Source organism: Brachypodium distachyon, chromosome 5 (assembly GCF_000005505.3).
Source record: "Brachypodium distachyon strain Bd21 chromosome 5, Brachypodium_distachyon_v3.0, whole genome shotgun sequence".
NCBI lineage: Eukaryota > Viridiplantae > Streptophyta > Magnoliopsida > Poales > Poaceae > Brachypodium > Brachypodium distachyon.
The window spans coordinates 4,095,384-4,116,817 of NC_016135.3; the positions used below are offsets into that span (position 1 = coordinate 4,095,384).

Sequence of the window (21,434 nt, forward strand, 5' to 3'; positions counted from 1 at the left end):
GGGCGGGCACCAGAAGTCCATGCCGCGAGTGGAGAACAGGAGCGGGAACTCCCCGGCAGCGATGGCTGCGAAGACCTCGCGGCCATGTGCTATCGCCCGGATGCTGACGTTGTAGGGGTTGGGCGAAGAGGGGAGGAGGAGCCGGTCCGGCAGTGCCAGGATCGTTCCATCGAACACATTGACGATCCCGTACGCCGTCGGGTTTGGATTGGGTTCTGGGAATGCGACGGCCAAGAAACCGCCGTCTGTTGAACTTGAACCCAAGAAACGGCTGCCGGCGAGGCTCGGCGCCGTAATCAGTCGAACGCCTCGCCGGATGACGACGTCGAAGACCCGCAGCCGCATCGTCCTCCCCTGCTCTGCCGAGGGAGTGAGGACGAAGGGCAGCGAAGACGGGCTGGCCTGCCTACCGAGGTCCCGCCATTGACGGCAGACGGCCAAACACCTTGCCTGCTCGACGAACGTGGGAAGCCGCTTGAAGACGAGACGCAAAATCTCCGGTGGGAGGTCGTCGATGGAAGCCATAGACCGGTGGTGAGGTTTCTTGGCTTCTTTCCTCTTCCTGGGAGGGGCAGGCCGAGGAGGGAGGGATGGGGATGAGGCGCGGTGGCGAGAAGGAGGCGTGCACAGCACGGGTTATTGTCTTGGAGGAGAAGCACGGCGCGGTGGCGAGATTGTTGGTGGCGAGGCCGAGGAGGCGTGCACAGCACGGGGGGTTGTATTGGGTTGGTTCCACGGCTAGGAGGAAGGGATGAGGAAAGAGTTCTTATATCGGCGGCAAGGCGCGGCGCCGGTGGCGAGGCCGAGCCGAGGCCTGCTGCGTGCACAGCGGGAACGGGGGCGGGGAAGAAATTTTGCTAATATTATGCGCGCACCGTTTGGTGTTAGTGGGCTGCTATGCTGGGCTCACGGCCCTGTCCTCCCCTCGCTGTCCTGCTTGCTGAGTGGAGATGGGGGCGCCGCCGCCGTCGATTTGTGCCCTCTCCTTCCTCCTCTCGCTGTCCTGCTTGCTGAGCAGCGGAGATGGGGAGCCGGCCCCGTCGATCTGTCTTTTCCTCCCCTCCCGGCGCCGGCGACCCCGTAATTTCTGCTAGTGTAGCTACCTATGTGTTTCTGCTCTGTAATTTCTGATGGAACTCTTGATTATGCAAGGGGTTGGAAGGCAGTAATGGATTCTTCCTAATACTCTCTGCGCCGTCATGGGCTCATGGCTACGCGATTTGCAGGCAGACCACCAGGTCCTCTGCTGCGGCACCATATCTCTGACCCGCCCCTCCTCTTCTACGATGTCATGTCTCCCAGCGTCTTCCTCCAAAAGACACAAGTGGCCACTTGATCCATAGTAACCCATGGAGTTCTTCTGTGTTGATGCAAAGTACTGCTATTTCTTTCTCGGTTGAGCTTTCAATTTTATTCCTTCTGTGTGTGTTGATGCAAAATAATGTGTCCTTGAGTCAGTTTAGTTTCATCTACATGCTCTATCCTTATATGTTGCTGTAGTCTTTAGATAAGGTATGTTTTTTCATATTGGTCACGTATGTATCCCCCATTAACGTAGTTTTGCAGTCTAGGTATAATAATTTCATTCTACTCAATGAATTTTCTGCCATACTACATGTGCTAGGGAATACAGCACCGTCATTTTTGGATGGATGATACAAGAGCTGCATGGCCGGGCATTACGAGGATTGTAGACCAAACATACCTATACTGTGTATATAGTTTAGCATTGTCCCTTGATTACATTTATGAGTAGAGGCCTGCATACCATTAGTACAGACTGCATGCTAGCTCATACATTCCAAAGTTCTATCAAAATGCCCAAGTTTATGTATATTTTGTTTATTCTATCAGTTTCCTTCATACAAAATCACTTTTAACAAGAGAAATCAGAAGGAGGTTTACTGATCGATTACGCCATATTGATTGATCATATGTAGTTATGTACTTGACAAGGAAAAACAAAAATAGAAGGACACATAGGAACAATATTAATTTTCAGAACTATCTGTCCTATTGGAATCAACAAAATCATTTGTATATGTCAAGGAAAAATAAAAATAGGACACATGAATATAGTATTTTCCGAGCTAGATGTTGTGCTGAAATAATCACAAAAAATGCAAACACTCCTTGCTTTACATTGTATTCATTACCTACTTGAGCATTGGCCATCAAAAATATAATGAGGTGGCTTTCATCTTCCCAAGGGTAGTGGTAATTTACAATTTTTTGTTTTAGTCGGCTCAAGGACCACTGAGGATCTGAACTAATTGAAGTTATAAACTCCATGAAAAAGATTTAGGTAAAGCGATCAGGTGTGTTGACACCTGAAAGGTTTTTTCTCCCTTCCAGTAGTTCCATGTTAATTTATCATATATGTTGCTTTATACCAGCCAATGTATATCGTGGGAGTGTTCATGTTTCACATTTTAGAACAGTTGGTAGAACTAATGCATTTTTTATGCCTTTGTAATTTGAGTCAGATATGGTCATTGGCTAGGAGGTGATTTTTTTACCTTTGTAGATGATGTTGTTACCTTTGTGCAATTTTCCTGCTGCCAGTCACCATTTCGAGCCATTACCGTGACATTCGCATTTTCCCATTCCCATAATTGTCAAATGATACACAGATTTTTCAGTTGCTTATTGTGTTCTTTTTAATCTACAATGTTTAAAAGGTAACCTATCCTATCTGGAGCAGCGTTGGAGTTTCCTCAGGCCATCTCAATCCTCCATAGCATGTAGTTGCAGGCCTGATCCCGTGTTGCCCTTCATCTTTTATTTGTTCTGTAACTAACTATATCTATTATCTTCAGATTTGTTGCATTTGGGTAAATCATGATTGATCCTTTTCTCTATCTTGGACTGGTAATTTTCTTTGTTCGATTGCAGTCTCAATTAATGTTCAAACTTTCTATGTTTCCCTAAAAAAAGTTCTGTTGTATCAAGCAGTTTTCCCTAATCTAATCTTGATTGAATGAACCGTTCCTGCAGAAATCAATGTAATCGATAACAGTGGCTTCATTTTCAGTACCAAATCTTCGCTTATAAGTTTGTTTCTAGTATCCTCCCTACCATCTAATTCATTTGTTCTCTACTTCTCTATTTCTGTTACTCCCTCCGATCCATAGTAGTTGTCGAAATATTACATGTATCTAGTCGCTTTTTAGGCATAGATACATCCATATTTGGACAAATTTGAGACAATTGATATGTATCGGAGGGAGTACCTTACTATTGGCGCATCTACCAATCTAGTGATGCTGCCGCCTCAGCTCTGAGATTTTCTTATTTGAAACTTCTTTTCTTATAGTAGGCATTATATATTGTTCTATTACATATTCATAATTGATGCAGATTATGCATGAGGTTGGATGCGTGAGATGAACCAATTTTCCAACGAAAAGGTGGACCAAGGTATTTTATTGCTAAGATACACGGATTTTTCAGTGCAAAATGCCTTAAGATTCAACAGATAATTTTCCTCAGTTATTACCACATCCAGGCTGCAGATAAATAAAACTAAATGCAGAATATAGGATTGACGTGTAATTTCAATTGAAAAATTATATGCTTTTTCTAGCATTTCTTTCCATTTTGACATACTAAATGTATATTTGCTCCTAAATGAGAATCTATCTGCTCGCTACTTGAAAAATTCTACTTCTCCAAACCTCCGGCTTCGGTTTCAATAGTGTAGGCAACACACTGGACTTCTCTGCATGATCAACTTTCAAGCCTTGCTATGTACGGAGAACTAACTTCACTGAAGTCACATCCATGCATTTTTCTGTTCTGTTGTATTTATATCCATGCCTTTTTGTTTGACATGCGACAATGCCTCTTTTATTACTAATTTATCTCAGTCTATGACCATAAATGATTGATTAATATACATTCAGTCATCAAGTGGCATAAAAATTATCGGAATATTCCTTTGACCTGGACTGAGTCTCTAGATTCAATTCTAGTATATTTCTGTTGTTGAATCTATACATCAACTCATCAAGTGGCATCTTCATTTATTGTGTTGGCTCTAAATCCAAGAGAAATGTTGTTACTAAATTTCTATTCGCATAATCTGTATTTAGTTGCAAATTTCAATGTAGTTACATGCAGTCAGTTTAGCTAATTTTGTTTACCTCTTAACGAGGTTCCAAAATTGATTAGTTTGATGTAGTTGAGTATATTATTTATTATTGTGTTATTTCCGAAGTATTATGGTACCAAATGTCAAATGCAATCAATTTTGTTGTTCCATCATTTGAATGTCATACTATGTAAAAGTTTAAGTTTCGCTCTGTCTGTTTGAAACAGAATTATCAATGTTCAATTCAATTGATTGAATTTTCTTTGGTGTAGCAAAATTCACAAAATGTGATACTATGTTCACCTATTTTTAGCATGAAGAGCCAAAAGGATAGGTATAAACTATGGTTTGGAGAGGATGTTAAAGTTGCAGATTCCTATGAGCAACTTTGACCATTATTCATTGTATGGATATGTAAATAATTATGAAAAATATGTATTGTGAAACTATTTTTCAAGACGAATATAATGGTACACTGTTAATCTAATAAATCCAAATAGTTATTTATTAATTATTTTTCAAATGTACGGAAATTTGGATTGCACACTTTAGAGGGTATCCTGTAACTTGGAAAGGTGCACAGTTTAGTCATGATGCGTGTCTTTTCATGAAAGGTCAAGCTGCTACATTGTACTAAAAGAGGACATAAACCCTCAGGATATTACATGTACAACACAGACATAAAAGAGCATGAAAATGTTTGACAATTACAACTTCCCCCAAGAGACATGTGTGGTGAAACAACATCTTCACCCCCTGTGGTAGTAGTAGTACAGGTGATCCTGAAGCTTCTCGACAGTCCACAATGGGGAGAGTCGTTGTCGGTGATGATTCTGATCCTGAAATTGCCACTGACGATGTGTTGAAGCTCGAGGATAGAAGGCTTCCTTGCGATCCTTTAACTGAGGATCTGGAGGAAGAAGACGATATCATCACCAAAAATCTTGGAGATGCCCAAGTACCGAACTGCTAGAGTGAGCCCCTAAACTCCGGCGACTTCCAAACACCGGAGCACTGACGGCAAGTTCACCTTGAAGATGACCATCCCCGGGGAATGGGACAGCTCCTCCACAAATTCATAATCAAAGATCAGCCTCTCATGGTGCGAATTGTCAGTGGAGAAACCTTCACCGGCTTGAGAACTGAGGCTCTACCGAAGATTGACTGAGCAATGGATTGGATGCAAGGCAATGGTCGATCCAACCAAGAGGAAAAGGAGAAAAAGGCTTCCGATCCAAGAAAGCAATGGGACCTCTCTTCCCCATCTTCCCGTCGACCACCATGGCAACAAGAAAGCAAGGAGGGGGAAGCAATTGAAGGTCTCAGATCTGAAAACATTCTGGGCATATTGAAGAAGATTTTGGACAAGGTTTTATCCCAAACTTCCATCATATCCACAGAGTAGCCAAAGAAGGAATAAGGAAGAAGCCAATGGTCAGTCGCTGGACCCAGCCCTGGGTCGCCAGCATTTAGCCCCAAAAGACAGGAAAAGATGGCATAGTGCCAACTGCCAAGGGCTCTAAGGCTTCCCTACACCTACTGTAAATCCATAATATTATTTTTGAAAGCAACGTTGTTTCATAGGCTAATTATTTGTAATAACAAAATACAAATACCTATAGAGCCATAAAATTATACCTATGAAGTTACAAAACTTTCAGTCGATTCCTGCAACAGGTTTTGATGACGCCCTTGCATTTGCCAGGGCCACTTTCCTAGTTCAACAATACTGGTGCATCTCCTTTTCTCAGGTGAAGAACTTGGTGTCTCGAGTTAATGTGCATCTTGCGCAGCACTTCACTAAACCCCCATGACATTATTCTGAGGTTGCACTGGTCAATCCTACGTGTTGAATTTTCCTTATTTACTCGGAGCATTGTCCAAGCATGAGATACCTACCTTCCCTTATTATTTATTTCCTCTTAACATAAGATTTTCATGTTGTGCCTTATCCTCTCAGATTAAAAAGCAAGGAACTGGGAATTGGAAGGCCATATACATATACATATACATTCAGAATGAGAGTGTTGCAAACTTGCAGGTAGCGTAACATGCTACTACCCTACTTCCTTGGGTGATGAACTGATGATATATTGATATGCCCAAATGTATTTCATTGCATTTTTTCAATGTTGGATAGCTATATCTGATCTGACAGTTTAGAGCTAGATCTTATTAATGCTCTAATATACCTAAAGCCATGGTCTGATCGGTTGGCTCATGCAGCTATCTCTGCATTACTGCGCATGCCACAATGTGTAACATATGGCATGTGGCAACTTAATGATGCATGGATTCAGCAATATGAAATTCCAGGAAATAAAGTCAATTCCATATATAAACGACTGAAGCCTATTGGTATTAAGAAAGTTTGTAACTGTATTCATAATTTGTTTTGCTGTAACATAGTAGTCATACTTTCTGGAAATGTGGATTTGTTTCATAATATGCAAAGTTGACTTGTTTGGCCAGTTGGTCCAGTTCCAGTATGATTCATGGCTTCAGGTTCACAGTAGAACTACTAGGAAAGAGAAAAAACATGGAGACAGATATGCAAATAAGCAAATTTAGCCTGTTCAGATAAGGGGACTTTTCTAAGATTTTTCTCATGAACGGTATCTTCATAGCTCCTATAAATAACTGCCAACCCTGTGTTTGTCACCAACCTAGTTCACAACATGGATAAACATCTCTTTGATGGAGGGCAATGACTGGGGCAGGAAAAGATCTAGAGTACATGGCGAAGGGAGATACTAGAAGCTGAACTGTGGGAATTTGGGAAGACTTCACCTGTTATTCATTGCTAATGAGAATGATGTGCTTGCATAGCCAGCCATCTAACAAGGATGCTTACTGCAACCTATCAAATAAAGATCGCATCGATTCTAATGTAATGAGATGCATCTAACTAATTCAAATGTGAAGATATGTGTGATAGCTAGTCTAGCCTCAGCCTACCCTAAGGGGCAGTTCTCCTCGTGTACAGTCTCCCTAATCCTCGCTGAAGCTTACTCTGCTATTGGTCATTAATCATGGTGGAATGAAGGGTGAAGAGTCGTGAAGGAATTGTGCGCTGAGACTATGGATGACTTTTAGTGGATCAAAGGATAAATAGTCAAGAAGGAATTCTGCGCTAAGGCTATGGATGACTTACTTGAAGAAATTCACTCATAACATATTCTTTTAATACTAAGTATACATATGATACATAACCTTTTTCTTTAAAAAGGATTTTGGGGATGCTGTCCTGAATAGAAGACGCAGGGGTAGGAAGATTTTACTTCCATCCTTTCTCTAAAAAAAGGAGTATGGTTATGATGTCATGAATAGAAGACGCAGGGGTAGGAAGATTTATTCCTTATGTCACCCTTCAGTAATATGAGAATCGAACTGTTGCCATAATCCTATTAATGTTGTTTTTCTGCTACATTAATAGCTAGACAATGTCTCTGCTGGGTCAACTGAATGGCAGGAGCAGCTGAAAAGTTTCTGGGAAAGATTTGACAACTATTGCAGAAATGCTAATCAACTGGATGTTAAAAAGGTAATTTTTTTTCAGGTACCTTGTGAAAATTTTGTATTCTTGCACCTGGAAATTAAGTTCCTAGGACAACAGCATGGTTGATGACTCTAGTTCTTTCTTTTTGATGAGACAACACAGCGTGTTATTCCTTGCCAAGATGGTCGAAATGAAATCGACCAGGAAAGTTTACACAAAATACAGAACAAAGAAGAGACGCCTCAGCTCTGATAAAATGAAAGACAGGTCTAGCATAGAGGGATTTATTATTAAAAATCCTGCTGGTGCGCTCCTTCCAGACTGACCATAAAGATAGGATGTACATCAACGTCTCAGTTGAACCGGTCGGCCAGCTTGCTGGAAGAAAAACCTGGGAGCCAGCCCAAGTGGCAAAATGGCCAAACAAGGCAGGCAAAGGCACAATTGATGAGAAGGTAAATGCTGATTCCTAAACAATATGATAGAAAGGGCACCACTTGCCGTTGTCAATACCCTTCTTGGACATAATATCTGACGTTGGAAGCCGATCTTGAACAAAAAGCCAAGCGAAAAACTTGCATTTCTCAGGACCCCAGCAACTCCAAATAAGCTTCATGAATGGTTTCCTAATTGAACCTTCAAGTGTGCCAGATAAGCTGACTTGGCAAAGTAGCTGCTGCTGGCCATGAGCTTCCATGAAATAGAATCAGGAACTTCAGGCAGAAGGGAAATACTGCAAACCCCGGTGAAGATCTGGACGAATTGGGTGAGAGACTCGTTGAAAATGATACCTAAATCCGCAATCCACTTATAGTCTAACAGTGCTTGCATGAGAACTCTGTTTTTCCGGGATGACATAGTGAAGAGTGCCGGAGCCACGTCCACTCTGACCATGCAGCCAGGCATCCTTCCAGAAAAGCATCAATGGCATGGAAGCGGTCGATCAGGCTTTTTTATGTTTGTTGCCCAAGAAGCAGGACGCTCTTAGGATAAAAAATTCGGACCAATCAGTTTAAGTCATGCCATGGGGAAGTTGATTGCTTAAGTCCTTGCTAATCGGTCGGCAACTCGTCTGCCTGAGATCATTGGTCCGCACCAAAGCGCTTTCATCAAGGGGCGATGTTTGCACTATAATTTTGTGCTGGTTCAAAACTCTGCTAGGGGGTTGCATCCGGCGAACAGGGCTTCTGTCATGCTCAAATTGGATATCACAAAGGCCTTTGATTCACTACACTGGCCTTTTCTGTTCGACGTGCTCCTCAAGAGGGGTTTCGCTAGGCGTTGGATGTCTTGGGTGGGTGGCCTGCTGGGCACGGCCTCCCAGAGGAGACGATACACTGGCGGGGCCTTCGTCAAGTAGACCCTCTGTCCCCGATGCTGTTTGTTCTTGCTATGGATGTGTTCAACTCCCTGCTAGTCTGTGCTACTGAAGATGGTATTCTCTCTGACTGGTTTGCGGCATCACACATTAATCTTTGTGGACAACGTGGTTACTTTCATTGCTCTGACAGAGGGGTGACATTTCTGCTTGTGCTGCCCTTTTGCATGACTTCGGTGTGGCCTCGGGCCTTGTTGCTAATCTTGCCAAGTAATTTCTCTGATGATCAGTAGGAGATCCTTGCCAGCGAATTGCAATGCCAAAGTGCTGGCTTCCCAATTTCCCATGTACTTATTTGGGTTTACTGCTTGGTGTTCGCAAATCATTGGTGGCTCAGTTTCAGGTCCAGGTGGACAAGGTTGGGCAGAAACTAGTAAGTTGGCGCGCTCCTATGCTTACTAACGGGGGTAGACTGACTGCTGTCAAATTGACATTGTGTGCTATTCCAGTTTATGCCATGCTGTCTCTGGACATCCCAGTCAAGGTTATCGCCAACATTGACAGTCTGTCGTGGGTTTCTTTGGAAAGGAATAAAATATGTTGGAGGTGGTCATTGTCTTGTGGCTTGGCAGGATCTTTGCACTCCCCGAAGGATTGGTGGTCTTGGCTCCAGCACACTGAGCCATGGAGGCCATGGCAAGATCTCAGTTTACAACTGCCAAAGCTGTCTTCTGTGATTTTTGAGGCGGCCACTAATGCTTCGATTAAGAATAGTCATAATACTCTGTTTTGGTTGGATCCATACCAGAATCAAAGAGCTTGGTCCTAACATCATGAATGCTGTTCCTAGGGGTGACTTGACAATTTCAGTGGCGGATGGATCGGATAATCATCAATGGGCGAGAAATCTAACCTGAACATTATAGCTGACAACTTCACTGAATACTTACAGCTGTGGGATCGGGTTGAGCAGGTTACACTATAGGATGGTGATGATACTTTCAGATGGAACTGGTCCACCTCAGGTTGTTCACTCCTAAATCTGCTTATGTGGCTTTCTTTGAGGGAAGAGCATCTGCCTGGACATGATCTCATCTGGAGTTCCAAAGCCCCCAACAAGTGCAAGATTTTCATGTATATTGGTCTGCCGAAACCGTTGCTGGACTGCGGATAGACTGCAACATAGGTGTCTGGATGACCCTGCTGCTTATCCCCTCTGCTCACAAGAACCTGAGACCATCAATCATCTTCTGCTAGGTTGTGTTTTTGCGCGTGAGGATTGGTTCCTAATCCTATCTGTCTGGGATAGAGTTTCCTGGATGCCATCGACAGATTCAAAAATTCAGGATTGGTGGTCCTCTCTAGCGGTGGATAGCAAGGAAAGAAGGGATTCACAACAAGCTCAACTCTTATCTTCTGTACACTTTGGAGGCACAGAAATAAGGTGGTTTCGATGGAATCCGCCCTAGCACGTCGGTCTTACTATCTGAGTTTGGGATCAAGATGAAGAAATGGTGCCGTGCTAAGCTCCTGCGGGAAGGGGTTTTTGGTAGGGCTCCAGGTAGTGGTATTCAGTATTTCAGTGGAGAGATACTGGCTAGTTTGTAACTGAATTTTGTTGTTATTGCTGCTCTGCAGCTTCTTCTATAAACGATGGTAAGTTTAGAAGAAAAAAAAGATGGGCAGAAAACAACTGAGAATCCGAATCCGAGAGCTGGGCGTCCATCCCAATCCATGGCTTGGTAGGCTCAGTTCAACTGGACCAAGCCCACCGCAACCTGAGAGCCGTAGCAAATTTGTCCAAATTTAAGATGCTTAGACCCCCAAATATCTTAGGCTTGCCATTTGCCCAGCTAACAAGACAGCTAGAACCGGCACAGCTGAGATCACCCTTCCAAAGTCTGCATTTGTCAATCTTTGTCCTGATCCAAGTAGGCATCTGCAGAGCAGGCAAATGGAAACCCGGAATCAATGAAATGACAGACCGAAAGAATTGTGAGAATTCCTCTTTGCTTACCATTTTTTTCTTTTGTATCCAGCGAGCCTGGACTCAGTCTTATCAATAGGCAGCTGGAACGAGACCTTCCTGGGCGAGGTCAATGAAAGAGGAAAACCCAGATAAAAGTATAGAAATGTGGCAGTTGGTGCCCGGAAACCCTCAAGAATATCCGCAAGGTCCAAATCGGCACAACGAATACGAATAATTGAGGTCTTTTGGACCGTTAACCCACAGTTCTGAAATCTAACCTATCTAAAATATGGACCGTTTTCTTCATCGTCGTCTATCAAATTTTTCAAAAAAATTGTGAGTCCCCAAGATTGCACGTATATTTGGCCATCTCCTTGTTACCTACACCTACACCAAATTGGACTGGAACTACTAAGCCGGTTGGCCCGTTACCTGCACTGAATTGGACTGGAACTCCACGAGGAAATCCATGGCCAGCGGGATCGCTCCGCCGAAACACTTCGGGAGTCGGAAGATGAGACTCGATCGGGCACCCATCAGACAAGGAACTGAAGCCACGACCATCCCATTTGTCTCTCAGGCGCGGCCATGGCTGGTCCCCTCTTTCGTTTCCCAACCACGGCCGTCTCCTCTTAGGACTAAATTACACGAGGAGATGGCGAATTGTTAGAAGAAGCTAATGAGACAGACTGCGAGAGAGAATGTTGGCAGCACCTAGGGCATAGTAGAGAGAACATCCAACTGCCAAAACATAAATTTGTTGCCCCTTCTAACTCTTTGTTTTAACAGGTGAAGTGAGATAGTGGAGAGAACTAAAAAAATTAAGTGATTCCGTCTCAAAACTTCTTTGACCAGGTGATGTTATATAATTTTCAGAAAAAAATTTATTGTTCTATTTTGAGAGACTAGAATATAAAGACACAATCTTCGGAAGAAATTTTTTCTAAATGGATATTTGGTGATCGTTAAAGAAGAGCAAAGAGATGTTTTGATGCATGTTTTTGAATGTATCATTTTATTTTGTTGTTCCGTTGCAACGCACGCAGGGGTATTTCAGCTAGTCTGACCAAAAGTCTCAAGCATGTATGTGTACCTACAGATACACCACATTTTCATCATTTGTTAGAAAATTTATGGGCTTCTGTTGAAATAAACACACTTCTAGCTTATTAACTTTAATTTTCTCTCCAGTGTTCCATAATTATATCGAAAACATATACTCCCTTCGTCCCAAAATAAGAAACTTGGATTTCTATAAGATTCTTATACAAATCCACGTCACTTATTTTCCAATGGAGGGAGTAGATAAAAAATGACATGTAATCAATTCACAGAGAATTGGCGCAGTGCAGCTCGAGTAGAACGCTCAATCCCACGTGATCTCGACCTGCCTGTATTTAGCATGGGAATTTAATCCTTTAGATGTATACTGTCGTTATTGTTTAGCAAATGAACTGTTATCATCTCCTGCAATTACTTCACTATTGTGAATACATTTGAATTGCCTGCTTTATGGAAGCTAGAGAAAATGCTTAAAGAAAAATTGCTCTCTCAACTCTTTCTTCCGATCTCGACAGTAATAGTATTTTCTGTAGGTAACGCATGCCACATTCACTTAAAAAAAATGTATTTGCTGGTTTTGCAGACAAGTATATCCCAGTTGCTGTACCGAGATTTGTAGGCAATTTATTCAGGTCAATTTGCAAGGCAAGCCTGCGACATTATCCTACTTAATACTGGAACTTGTTGATTAATATCTGCAATTGTTCCGAAGGAACCCTGAGATTCAGATTTGATGAAGGCTATTCTATAGCCTGTGATAAACAACCGAAATGCAAGTAAGACTTTATTATCCTCTGTTATACATTATGAGTTCCAACTCCTCAGAACTGAATTTCTGTTACCCATCCTTATCTCTTGTTATAAGTTCTGAATTCGATGGCTGTTTCTTGATTGTAATGGAGTATCATTCATACCTAGTGACTAGACTAATTGTACCTCTCACGTACTCTAGGGTAGGTAAATGATGCTTTTCGGATCATGGCGAAGTGCGGAGTACTTGTTGCATTTCTTGCTGAATGTTGACATTGGCTCTGTTGGTCAGATAGGCTCATGTGATATTTATTTTTTATTTTTTGACTTAAACTATAAGAACGCTCAGCACACCTACATGACTGACCACCCAAGCTATGCTTGGTTCTCAGGCTCACATGATACTATTACCAATACTGAAGTTAATTGAGTTTCTATTACTAATACATAAGTTGAGTTCGATCTATAACCAAATTACTAACCAAGAAGGTTAAGGTTTGGGATTTACAGACTAAACTTTGGTTCCGATCGATAGTCTGGAGAATACCCAGCTCACTGAAGTTGTAATGCAAGTGTCACCATTCAATCCGCTCTGCCTACGGTCGGAGCCCATTGTGCAGAACAATGTGATTCATGAGGAAGCTTGACTGAAATGTAAGCACACAGCACCATCCAATTAATCCTCTGCAGGGAAGAATTGTTGTGACAAGTGTTCGTGCAGGAAATAGCAAGACCGATATCTTTCCAATTACTATAGGACTACATCAAGGTTTAGCCTTGAGCCCATACTTTTTTTTACTTGGTGATAGATGAGGTCACTGAGAACATACGAGGAGATATTCCTTGGTCTCCTTGGTGTATGGCCGGCCTGCTTCTCCGCGCCCGAGGGCGTGGCGAGGAGGACGCCCGCACCAGGATCCTAGCTGAACTGGAGTCCGCCATCCACGGGACGGCTACGTCGCCTTTGTCCCTGAGCTCCGTAGGGTGACTTTGGCTGCCCGAGTTCCAGTCGGACGTGGATGCAGCAGGAGTCACACCAGACAGGCCTGGAGACGAACAATGTAACAACCCAGTCTGCAAATAACATAAACATCGTTTGTAAGCATTCATGCAGGCATATCGTACCATGTTTAATTTTTATGATTTGTGCATTATATGCATCATGCAAGATTTATCCTGTTAGCTTAAGTCAATAGTGTATTTATTCAATAACTTACCCTGTGACAACATAACTCTAAAAAAAAGATTCTTGAGTACCTTTATTTTTCTCAATTGTATCTTATGCTAATAAAGTACTCTGAATATGTTCAAGTAAAAATATACAATTTTGGTATTTGACACTAAAGTATATTTTGTTTGATCTATAAGAATAGCTTGCAATTATAAATATTATATGTGGGGTATTATTTATGGATGATTTTAAAAAAAATTACTTGAAGCAAGAGAAGAAAAAAATTTAGCAGACCATCAAACCTTTAACACCTACTCGTTGGTATAGCACGGCTAGCACTGTGTCTATATTCTTTTCTTCTCTTCTCCCCACCACCCAAACTGGCCAATACAAGAACCTTCACACCCGCATCTTCCCCCAATAGCTCTCTCAATTTGACCGCCAGTCCCCTTCACAACCAAGGCAGCAGAAGAGCCACCTCTGTGCCCTCCTCATCCTGGAAGCAAAGGGGCAGAGAAAGCCTAGCTTCTTCCCCTTGGTAAGGGAGTGATTTCAAGTTTTCTTTCGATCTCTCTCCTTGAACTTGTTCCCATGGATGTTTTTCCCTGCTGGCCGTCGACTAGGTCCTCCAGGAGACGAAGCTTTCGGACAGCGTGGCGGCTGCATCGTCGCTTGCCGTACGGATCGGCAGCAGAGTTCTGAGCAGTAACTGAGTAGATCGAGCTCCATTTTTCCAAGTTCAGGAACCACAAGCTGCAATTTCTCTCCCGACCTGTTTCCTTACCTGCAGCTCTGCTGGCTTTCTCCTTATAAGCTAGGTGAGACACTGAAACAATCAAATCTCTCCCTGCTTTGGTTCTGTCCAGTACCTCTGAATGTTCATCTCCAGCCCCCACCATTTTCTCTCTGCAAGCTGTTAGTAAGCATGTATGCATGCATCGAGCTGATGATGGGAAAAGTTGCCAACATTGCTGCATGCATGTACACACACATGCATGTGTAGTGCTGCTCCTTTCTAGCTTAGATCTGTAGTGTGTGTGCATGTTTCAGTGTGTATTTCTTTTCATGCTCTCTTTTCTTTATCCTTTTGAATGTTTCTTCTATGGAAAAATCTGATTGTACCCTTGTATAATAGTTTGTTTGTTGTTAAACTAGAAATCATGCCTAGGTCTATCAATGCTTGACAGTAAAAATGGTTAACATGTAAAGATCCCTACATTTTGGGCACACATGTTATACTCAGGTTCTCTATCTCTCTCTTTACAAAAATATATATATGCCTGTTGCTATTTTCGAAATAAATCAGGAATTTTGAAAAAAACTCAAGTTAACTTGCTTAAACTTGTGAATTTTCTGAGTTAGTGCACAACCTATTTGTATCCTGGCACCAAGTAATATAAAATCAACATGCAAATGTTCAGAATTAGTGCAGAACCTGTTATTAGCATTTTTATGCACTGCATTATTACCGGAAAGTTAGTTTTAACAAAGGGTACCAGATTAACCCCTATTTGATTTAATGTTCTATTCCAGGCAGTACATCTTTTGTTCTACAAATCAAAACTTGGTGAAACAAACTGCAGTAATATTACATTCCATCTTTCTTTCATCATGCATATTTGCTGGTATTTATTTTCTCCTTATTCCTTTCTTTTCCGGTGTTATTCAATGATTTTGGTAGATTTCGGAGAGGAAGGGACTGCTTCTTTTGATCTTCAACAGGAGCAGGAGTTTACTGAACAAGGCAAGCAGAGCTTGTTGCATTCATTTACCAATTCTATTCAAGCAATTAATCACTTTTGCTGTTAGAAGCTGTTGTGTGTATTTTTCTGTACAGAGTTTGGTAACTAGTATGTTAGGAGTTGTTTGATTCTGGACCAGCAGTAGCTGGCATTAAATGGATGCTCTAATCAACTTAAATTTGAAAAGTAAGAGTGGCGTGGTAGCATGTCGTGACAAACGGTGGCAAGTTGCTGGTTCCCCGAGCCATACGTCGGGTATCTAACTTGGTGCCTCGAACCATACGTCGAGTATCTAACATTTTTGGAGGCCACCGGGTTGATCACCGAGATGCTACCAATAACCCTAGGGACCTGTCGTGAGCACACTAGGAGTGCCTCCGGATCAGTTTTTCCCTCTTGAGGACTTGCTACCCTCATTTGGGAAAAACCTCCGGAACACCCGCTGGTGCTTGTAAACGACCGGCTCCTTCCTTATGAAAATTGTAAATTGTTAACTTGATTGCTTGTAAATGTTCTTAGTAATGTTGTCATGCTGGACCTGAGGTTATTTGTTAGAAAAATGGGTCGAGGTATCATTAATTATCTCATATTTTCAATACTCATGGTCACAAGTATTGCTGCCACCTTGATACAATGTTTATGCTTCAGAATTTTATTACATGCTCTGTTCTCAATCAAGCGCAATTAAGTCTTGCGAGTACAATTGTACTCACCTAGGATTTTCCTAGATTTGCAGGTGACCCAAGCATTGCAGACTTTTATGATAACGACGTTTAGTGGCTTATCGCGGTTGGCTGAATCTTGTGGGTTATTTTTTGGGCTTTTGTGAGATGGCTTGTGACTGCCATCCTGGTTTCTTATCTACCTTTCCGCTGCTGAATTTTTATGTACTAAGTTACTACTTGAGACCTTCAGGTCTTTTGGGCTGTAACCTACTGTTTGCTCTATGTATGACAGATGTAACATATACCTTTATTTTCTCTATCTTGTAGAAGGCTTGTGTTGTGATATCCAATGTTGTTTTCCATACACATCCTTCCACCATGTATAATCTGCGTGTATGTGATCCTGGGGTGGTCGGATGTGTATGCGGGCGCTGGAAATTTTATTTGTGCATGGATAAGATTGATCACCGGGGCGTCATTTGACTCATAACATCCAAAGTTATGGGCATGAGCTGCTGCCTTGACCTGCCCCAATGTGGTTGATTTTATCATGTACAAATTAAATTCCCGGGGTCCCGACAAACAACACCTCTGATGTTACCTCAAAGGCCAAACACAAACTAAGACACAAACATGTTCACCTCATCGTTGCTTCAAGCCTTGCTCTTCTCCTTGCGGGCCGAGCTCCGAGAGAAGTCTCAGATCTGGTTTGGAATTGTGTGATTTTGTGTGGATATTATGGCTTCACCGTAACGGTTATTTTAAGACACATTTTTTCCGAATATTTTAGTGTTTCTAATGTTTGTTTGTTTTCAAACATGCATGCTTGCTGTCAACATGTTGACCCTAACATTCATTTCTCTTTAGCATCTTGGAAGTTAGAACTGTTCAGCAAGCAGGTCAGACCAAGCTCAAGTCATAGCTGTTCAAGTGAATACCAATTATTTTTGAGAAATAACTAGGTCTATATAGCATGGAGTGTGTATATAAAGGGGGGAAATGCAAAATTAAGTTAAAATGACATGGTACTTAAGCAATTCAGCCGAAAAAACAACTAAATCCTGCTCTCATACATTCCTAAAATTTTGAATATCCACTCCGGAAATCCTATGCCGCCCCTGCCAGCAAGCTAAGATGTTTTTTCTGAAATCATCGAGAGAGGCTACCAAACTGACACATTAATTGTCTCCCACGCCAAGTCGGCAAGCCAGCTTGGCAAACAATCCTACGTGGAGTGTGGCACCCTACTTAGTAAAACGATCTTACTGTTCTTGCACCCGCCTGCCAACTTCCTTAATGCACTATTTGTAACTTGATGTATTGATTAATTTGCATCTACTAAAGGCGTGTACAATGGGGTGACGTCAGCCTTTTTTCAAGCTCTCAACGATACCACGTATGATAAAATCTGACGTGAAAGAGAGAAAGCCTTAATGCACAAGCTTTCTCTTAGGGCATGTACAATGGTTGACAGCACTGTCTTATCTTAGGTGTTACACATCATTTAGAAAAGACAACAAAACATGTTGCACAATGTATTATCTCTTAGTGTTATATTTTAGAATTAATGCTTAGATGAATAAATAACTAAACAAACGCTAAGAAAAGGTGAAATCTAGTACAATGGAAAATTACCTTATCTTTGCCTTATCATTCTTGTACAATGGGGTGACGTCAGCCTTTTCTTAGCGATGCCACATAAGATAAAATCTGATGTGGAAGAGAAAGAAATTAAGAAAGTCACAAGCCTTCTTTTCACGAGAATGATAAGGAAAATTACCCATTGTACTAGATTTCACATTTCAATAGTATTTATTTAGTTAATTTTATTCATCTAAACATTAATTCTAAGATAGAGCACTAAGTGATAACCCGTTGTACAACATGTTTTGTTTTATTTTCTAATTGACGTGTAACACATAAGCGCATGTACAATGGTTGATAAGACTGTCTTCTCTTATGTGTTCCACGTCATTTAGATAAGACAAAAAAACATGTTGTACAACGGGTCATCTCTGAGTGCCATATATCTTACAATTGATGCCTAGTTGAATAAAATTAATCAAATAAATGTTTAAAAAAGGTGAAATCTAGTACAATGGGGAGTTTGCCTTTTCTTTGCCTTATCCTTCTTGTAAAGAGATCATCTCTTAACTAAGAGAAGGCTCATGACTTTCTTCACCCTCTCTCCTCCACATCAGCAATTATCCTACGTGGCGACATAAGAAAAGGCTGACGTCATCCCATTGTACACGCCCTAAGATAAGGCAGACTTATCAATCATTGTATGTGTCCTAAACGTCTGCAATTTACTTCAAAATTTATGCATGGCATGTTGCAAAACGTTCACAGTATTAACAACAAATACTACAAATAATAAATCAAAATACGCTAGTTACACAATTATTACTTGCAAAAAAAAATTAAAAGTGAGATTGAAAAATGGCCGTACTTGACCAAATATGTAGATTATCACAAAACAATTAAATTCACTGAATGAAGCAGACGGCTACGATGAAATTTTCTTGGTACGGTCAACAAAAATAGGAACGACCGTGAACTTCCATAATACAATACATATCACTTATAGCAGAAAATAAACCAAACAAATAAACATAAGATATCATGTAGTGCTATCTAGAAAGTTATTCAACTGCTCAAATACATCTCAAGCAACACGTGTTAACATTTCAGATGAGCTTCTCAACTACTCAGTTTCTCAATTAGTAATATATTGGAGTACAGCTTGTTAATTTCTAGGGAACTCTTGAAGCCAGCATGGTGTGTATGTAAAGGAATATTGGATCCTGCGGGACTCTCCCTCATAGTCGTTCTTGACACGACTATAGTTTGTAGGGTATATATTTGATCCTAAGGCTTCAACCTTTGAGGTACTTAAATGGTAGGCGAGTATTCCTTTCTCCATTGATTCAGTAAGGAAGACAAGCTCTCTGTATGGGTGAAATCCGAGTATCCTAATTTCGATAGGATCTTCATACACGTAACGACGATGCTGGACCGTGTACCTGATGTGAAGCTTCCGTTTCCCTGTTGCTTTCTTGGTCTCTCTTGAAGAAAATCCATCAATCTTGACTACGGTATCAAGGTCATCACTATCCGAGTTCCATTCAAACTTATCTTGTACCGTATCGTTTTTCTTGAATTTCGGAAGATGAGAACAAATAAGTTGTAGTTGACATCCTTTAACATCCAAGGCCCGTGAAGTTGTTGTTGACGGTGGCCAGCGAAGCAGGGGCTCAAGGTCTTTGTCATGCTTCAAGATCCACTCCATTTGACCAGATGACTCGCTAAGGATCCAAACCTGAAGTCGATACGGACCAAGTGCCACAAAATATACCCCTTTTTCTGACCTGACTAGGTGACGAGTTGGGCGCATGCTCCTCCCTCTCATTATACGCGCAGGTGGTCTGATTGCACAGTACTTGTTGTCTGACAGGTATATTCTGCAAAAAAAAAAAGAAGCTTTTTCACGATTGAGGGAAATTAAGATAAAATGGCAAAAGCAAATTTTGTGGTGGGGAGTGGGTACACAGACATGCACCTTACAACGAAATTAGCTTCTCGGTGGACGTAAAGTGCTCCCCGCCAGTAAACAGCACATTGTTGCGAATCCAAGAGCAATTTATTGATTACGGTCCCTCGAACACGGTCGCCCCCTTGTCGAACAAAGGACCTCTCCTCCCATTGACCTGACCTTGAGGAGAAGACACGCAAGACGAATGGAGACGATGGCCACGTCTCCAGCAATGGATCGTAGTAGTCGGCGAAATTCGTGGAGCGCAGATGGGGGATCGCGAACACCTCGTAGTGCGGCGACACGTAGGATCATAGACTAGGCACCTCTTGAAGCTCGTATGGAAAACGCGTTGCATTAATTTGCAAGGGAGATACTGTCCTACAGAGTAGTCTCTAGTAAGCTCATGAAAAGGCCTGGAGAATGACTTATATGCTCCACACCGCGGGTAGCATTCGGCAGCCCAGTACCAGACAACAATTTAGTGAAGCTCTAACACAGAAAACTGACAATTCAAGATTTGTCCATTGTTCAGTTGTGCGTGAGTGAAGCTATTTGTTTAGGTGGATGTTCAACTTTAACCGGTCTCCACTGAAACGCTGGTATATCAAAAACAGAGTTTTGGATCAATGGGAATTTTATGTGCTTATGAGATATTGTGGGGGATTGTTGAAATTTTGGGTTAGGCCCAAGGCCCAATCTGAAATTAGTTCCTGAAAAATCTCAAAAGCTCATTCATGGAGTGGGATGAGGAAGTGGGAATAGTCCCACCTTGCTAGTTTAGGTGGAGTTGGACCAATATATAAGGTATGTTGGTCCTCACCTCTGGAGCAAGTGAGCAAGGGAAATCCCCACGCGCGCTCCTCCTCCTCCTCCTCCTCCGCTCGCCTCGCCTCGCCTCGCCTCGCCTCGCCTCGCCTCGCCTCGACTCGACGCGCGCGCCGCGTTTCGTGGATCGAGTTCGAGCCGTGCCGTGCCGGGTCGGTGCGGGGCGGGGCGGGGTTGTGCTTATCTTTTTGGCAGTCGGAATCCGTTGTGGACGCGTAACAAATCCTGATAATTGCGGAGTCGATTTTGGTTTCCTAAACCGAACCGAAGTCCGCCTTCGTGCCTATATAGGACGTACCACGCCACAACTCTAGCCGTCACGCCCACGATCCAATCTCGATGTTCGCCGCCAACTGCTACTCCATCCCTACAGAAGTGTAAAAGAAAGTGGATTCATCAGATGATACATGAGTCACTAATTCCGAATCAAGAGATTTGTTGTGGAATTTTTCAATTGAGTAAAGTAATAATATTAAAAACAACATCATCTAACCCCATTGAAAAATTCAATTGGATTTTTAGGGGAATTTTGGAAGAAGAGAGAAATAAACAATTGAATTTGAAAAAAGAAACTTCTTCCTATTTTGGATTATTTCTTTAGGATTTAACCCTCTTTTTTGAGTGAAAGGTGGAATTTCCCCCTATTCTTTCTTATTTTAACTGATTGTATTCCATATGGAATAAGAGGAGAAGAAAAGCATTCCACTATCCCCTGAAGGGCCCTTAAAAAAGAAACCTCTTCCTTGAATTTACTTTATTTTTATTCCTTTTTCGAAAACGAGTCGCTTCAATTATCCTTTGA

At 41.9% G+C, this 21,434-nt stretch overlaps 1 protein-coding gene across 7 annotated transcripts; it reads left to right on the forward strand.

Annotated features, from left to right (window-relative positions):
• The first annotated feature begins 884 nt into the window (after positions 1 to 884).
• LOC104585284 lies at positions 885 to 13,137 on the forward strand. Of its 7 annotated transcripts, XM_024455939.1 has the most exons (7): positions 885 to 1,375; positions 2,820 to 2,871; positions 3,361 to 3,420; positions 5,771 to 5,844; positions 6,054 to 6,134; positions 7,530 to 7,637; positions 7,746 to 10,600. In XM_024455939.1, the coding sequence occupies exons 3-7, from the start codon at positions 3,378 to 3,380 to the stop codon at positions 7,842 to 7,844; spliced, it is 405 nt and encodes a 134-aa protein (XP_024311707.1). In that variant the 5' UTR covers positions 885 to 1,375; positions 2,820 to 2,871; positions 3,361 to 3,377; the 3' UTR covers positions 7,845 to 10,600. The 7 variants fall into 7 exon arrangements, with proteins under 7 accessions (XP_024311707.1, XP_014751469.1, XP_014751470.1 ...); XM_014895983.2 differs by lacking the exon at positions 2,820 to 2,871; XM_024455941.1 differs by lacking the exons at positions 885 to 1,375; positions 7,746 to 10,600 and adding exons at positions 11,669 to 11,734; positions 12,525 to 13,137 and having other exon boundaries at positions 1,418 to 3,420.
• The last annotated feature ends 8,297 nt before the right edge of the window (positions 13,138 to 21,434 follow it).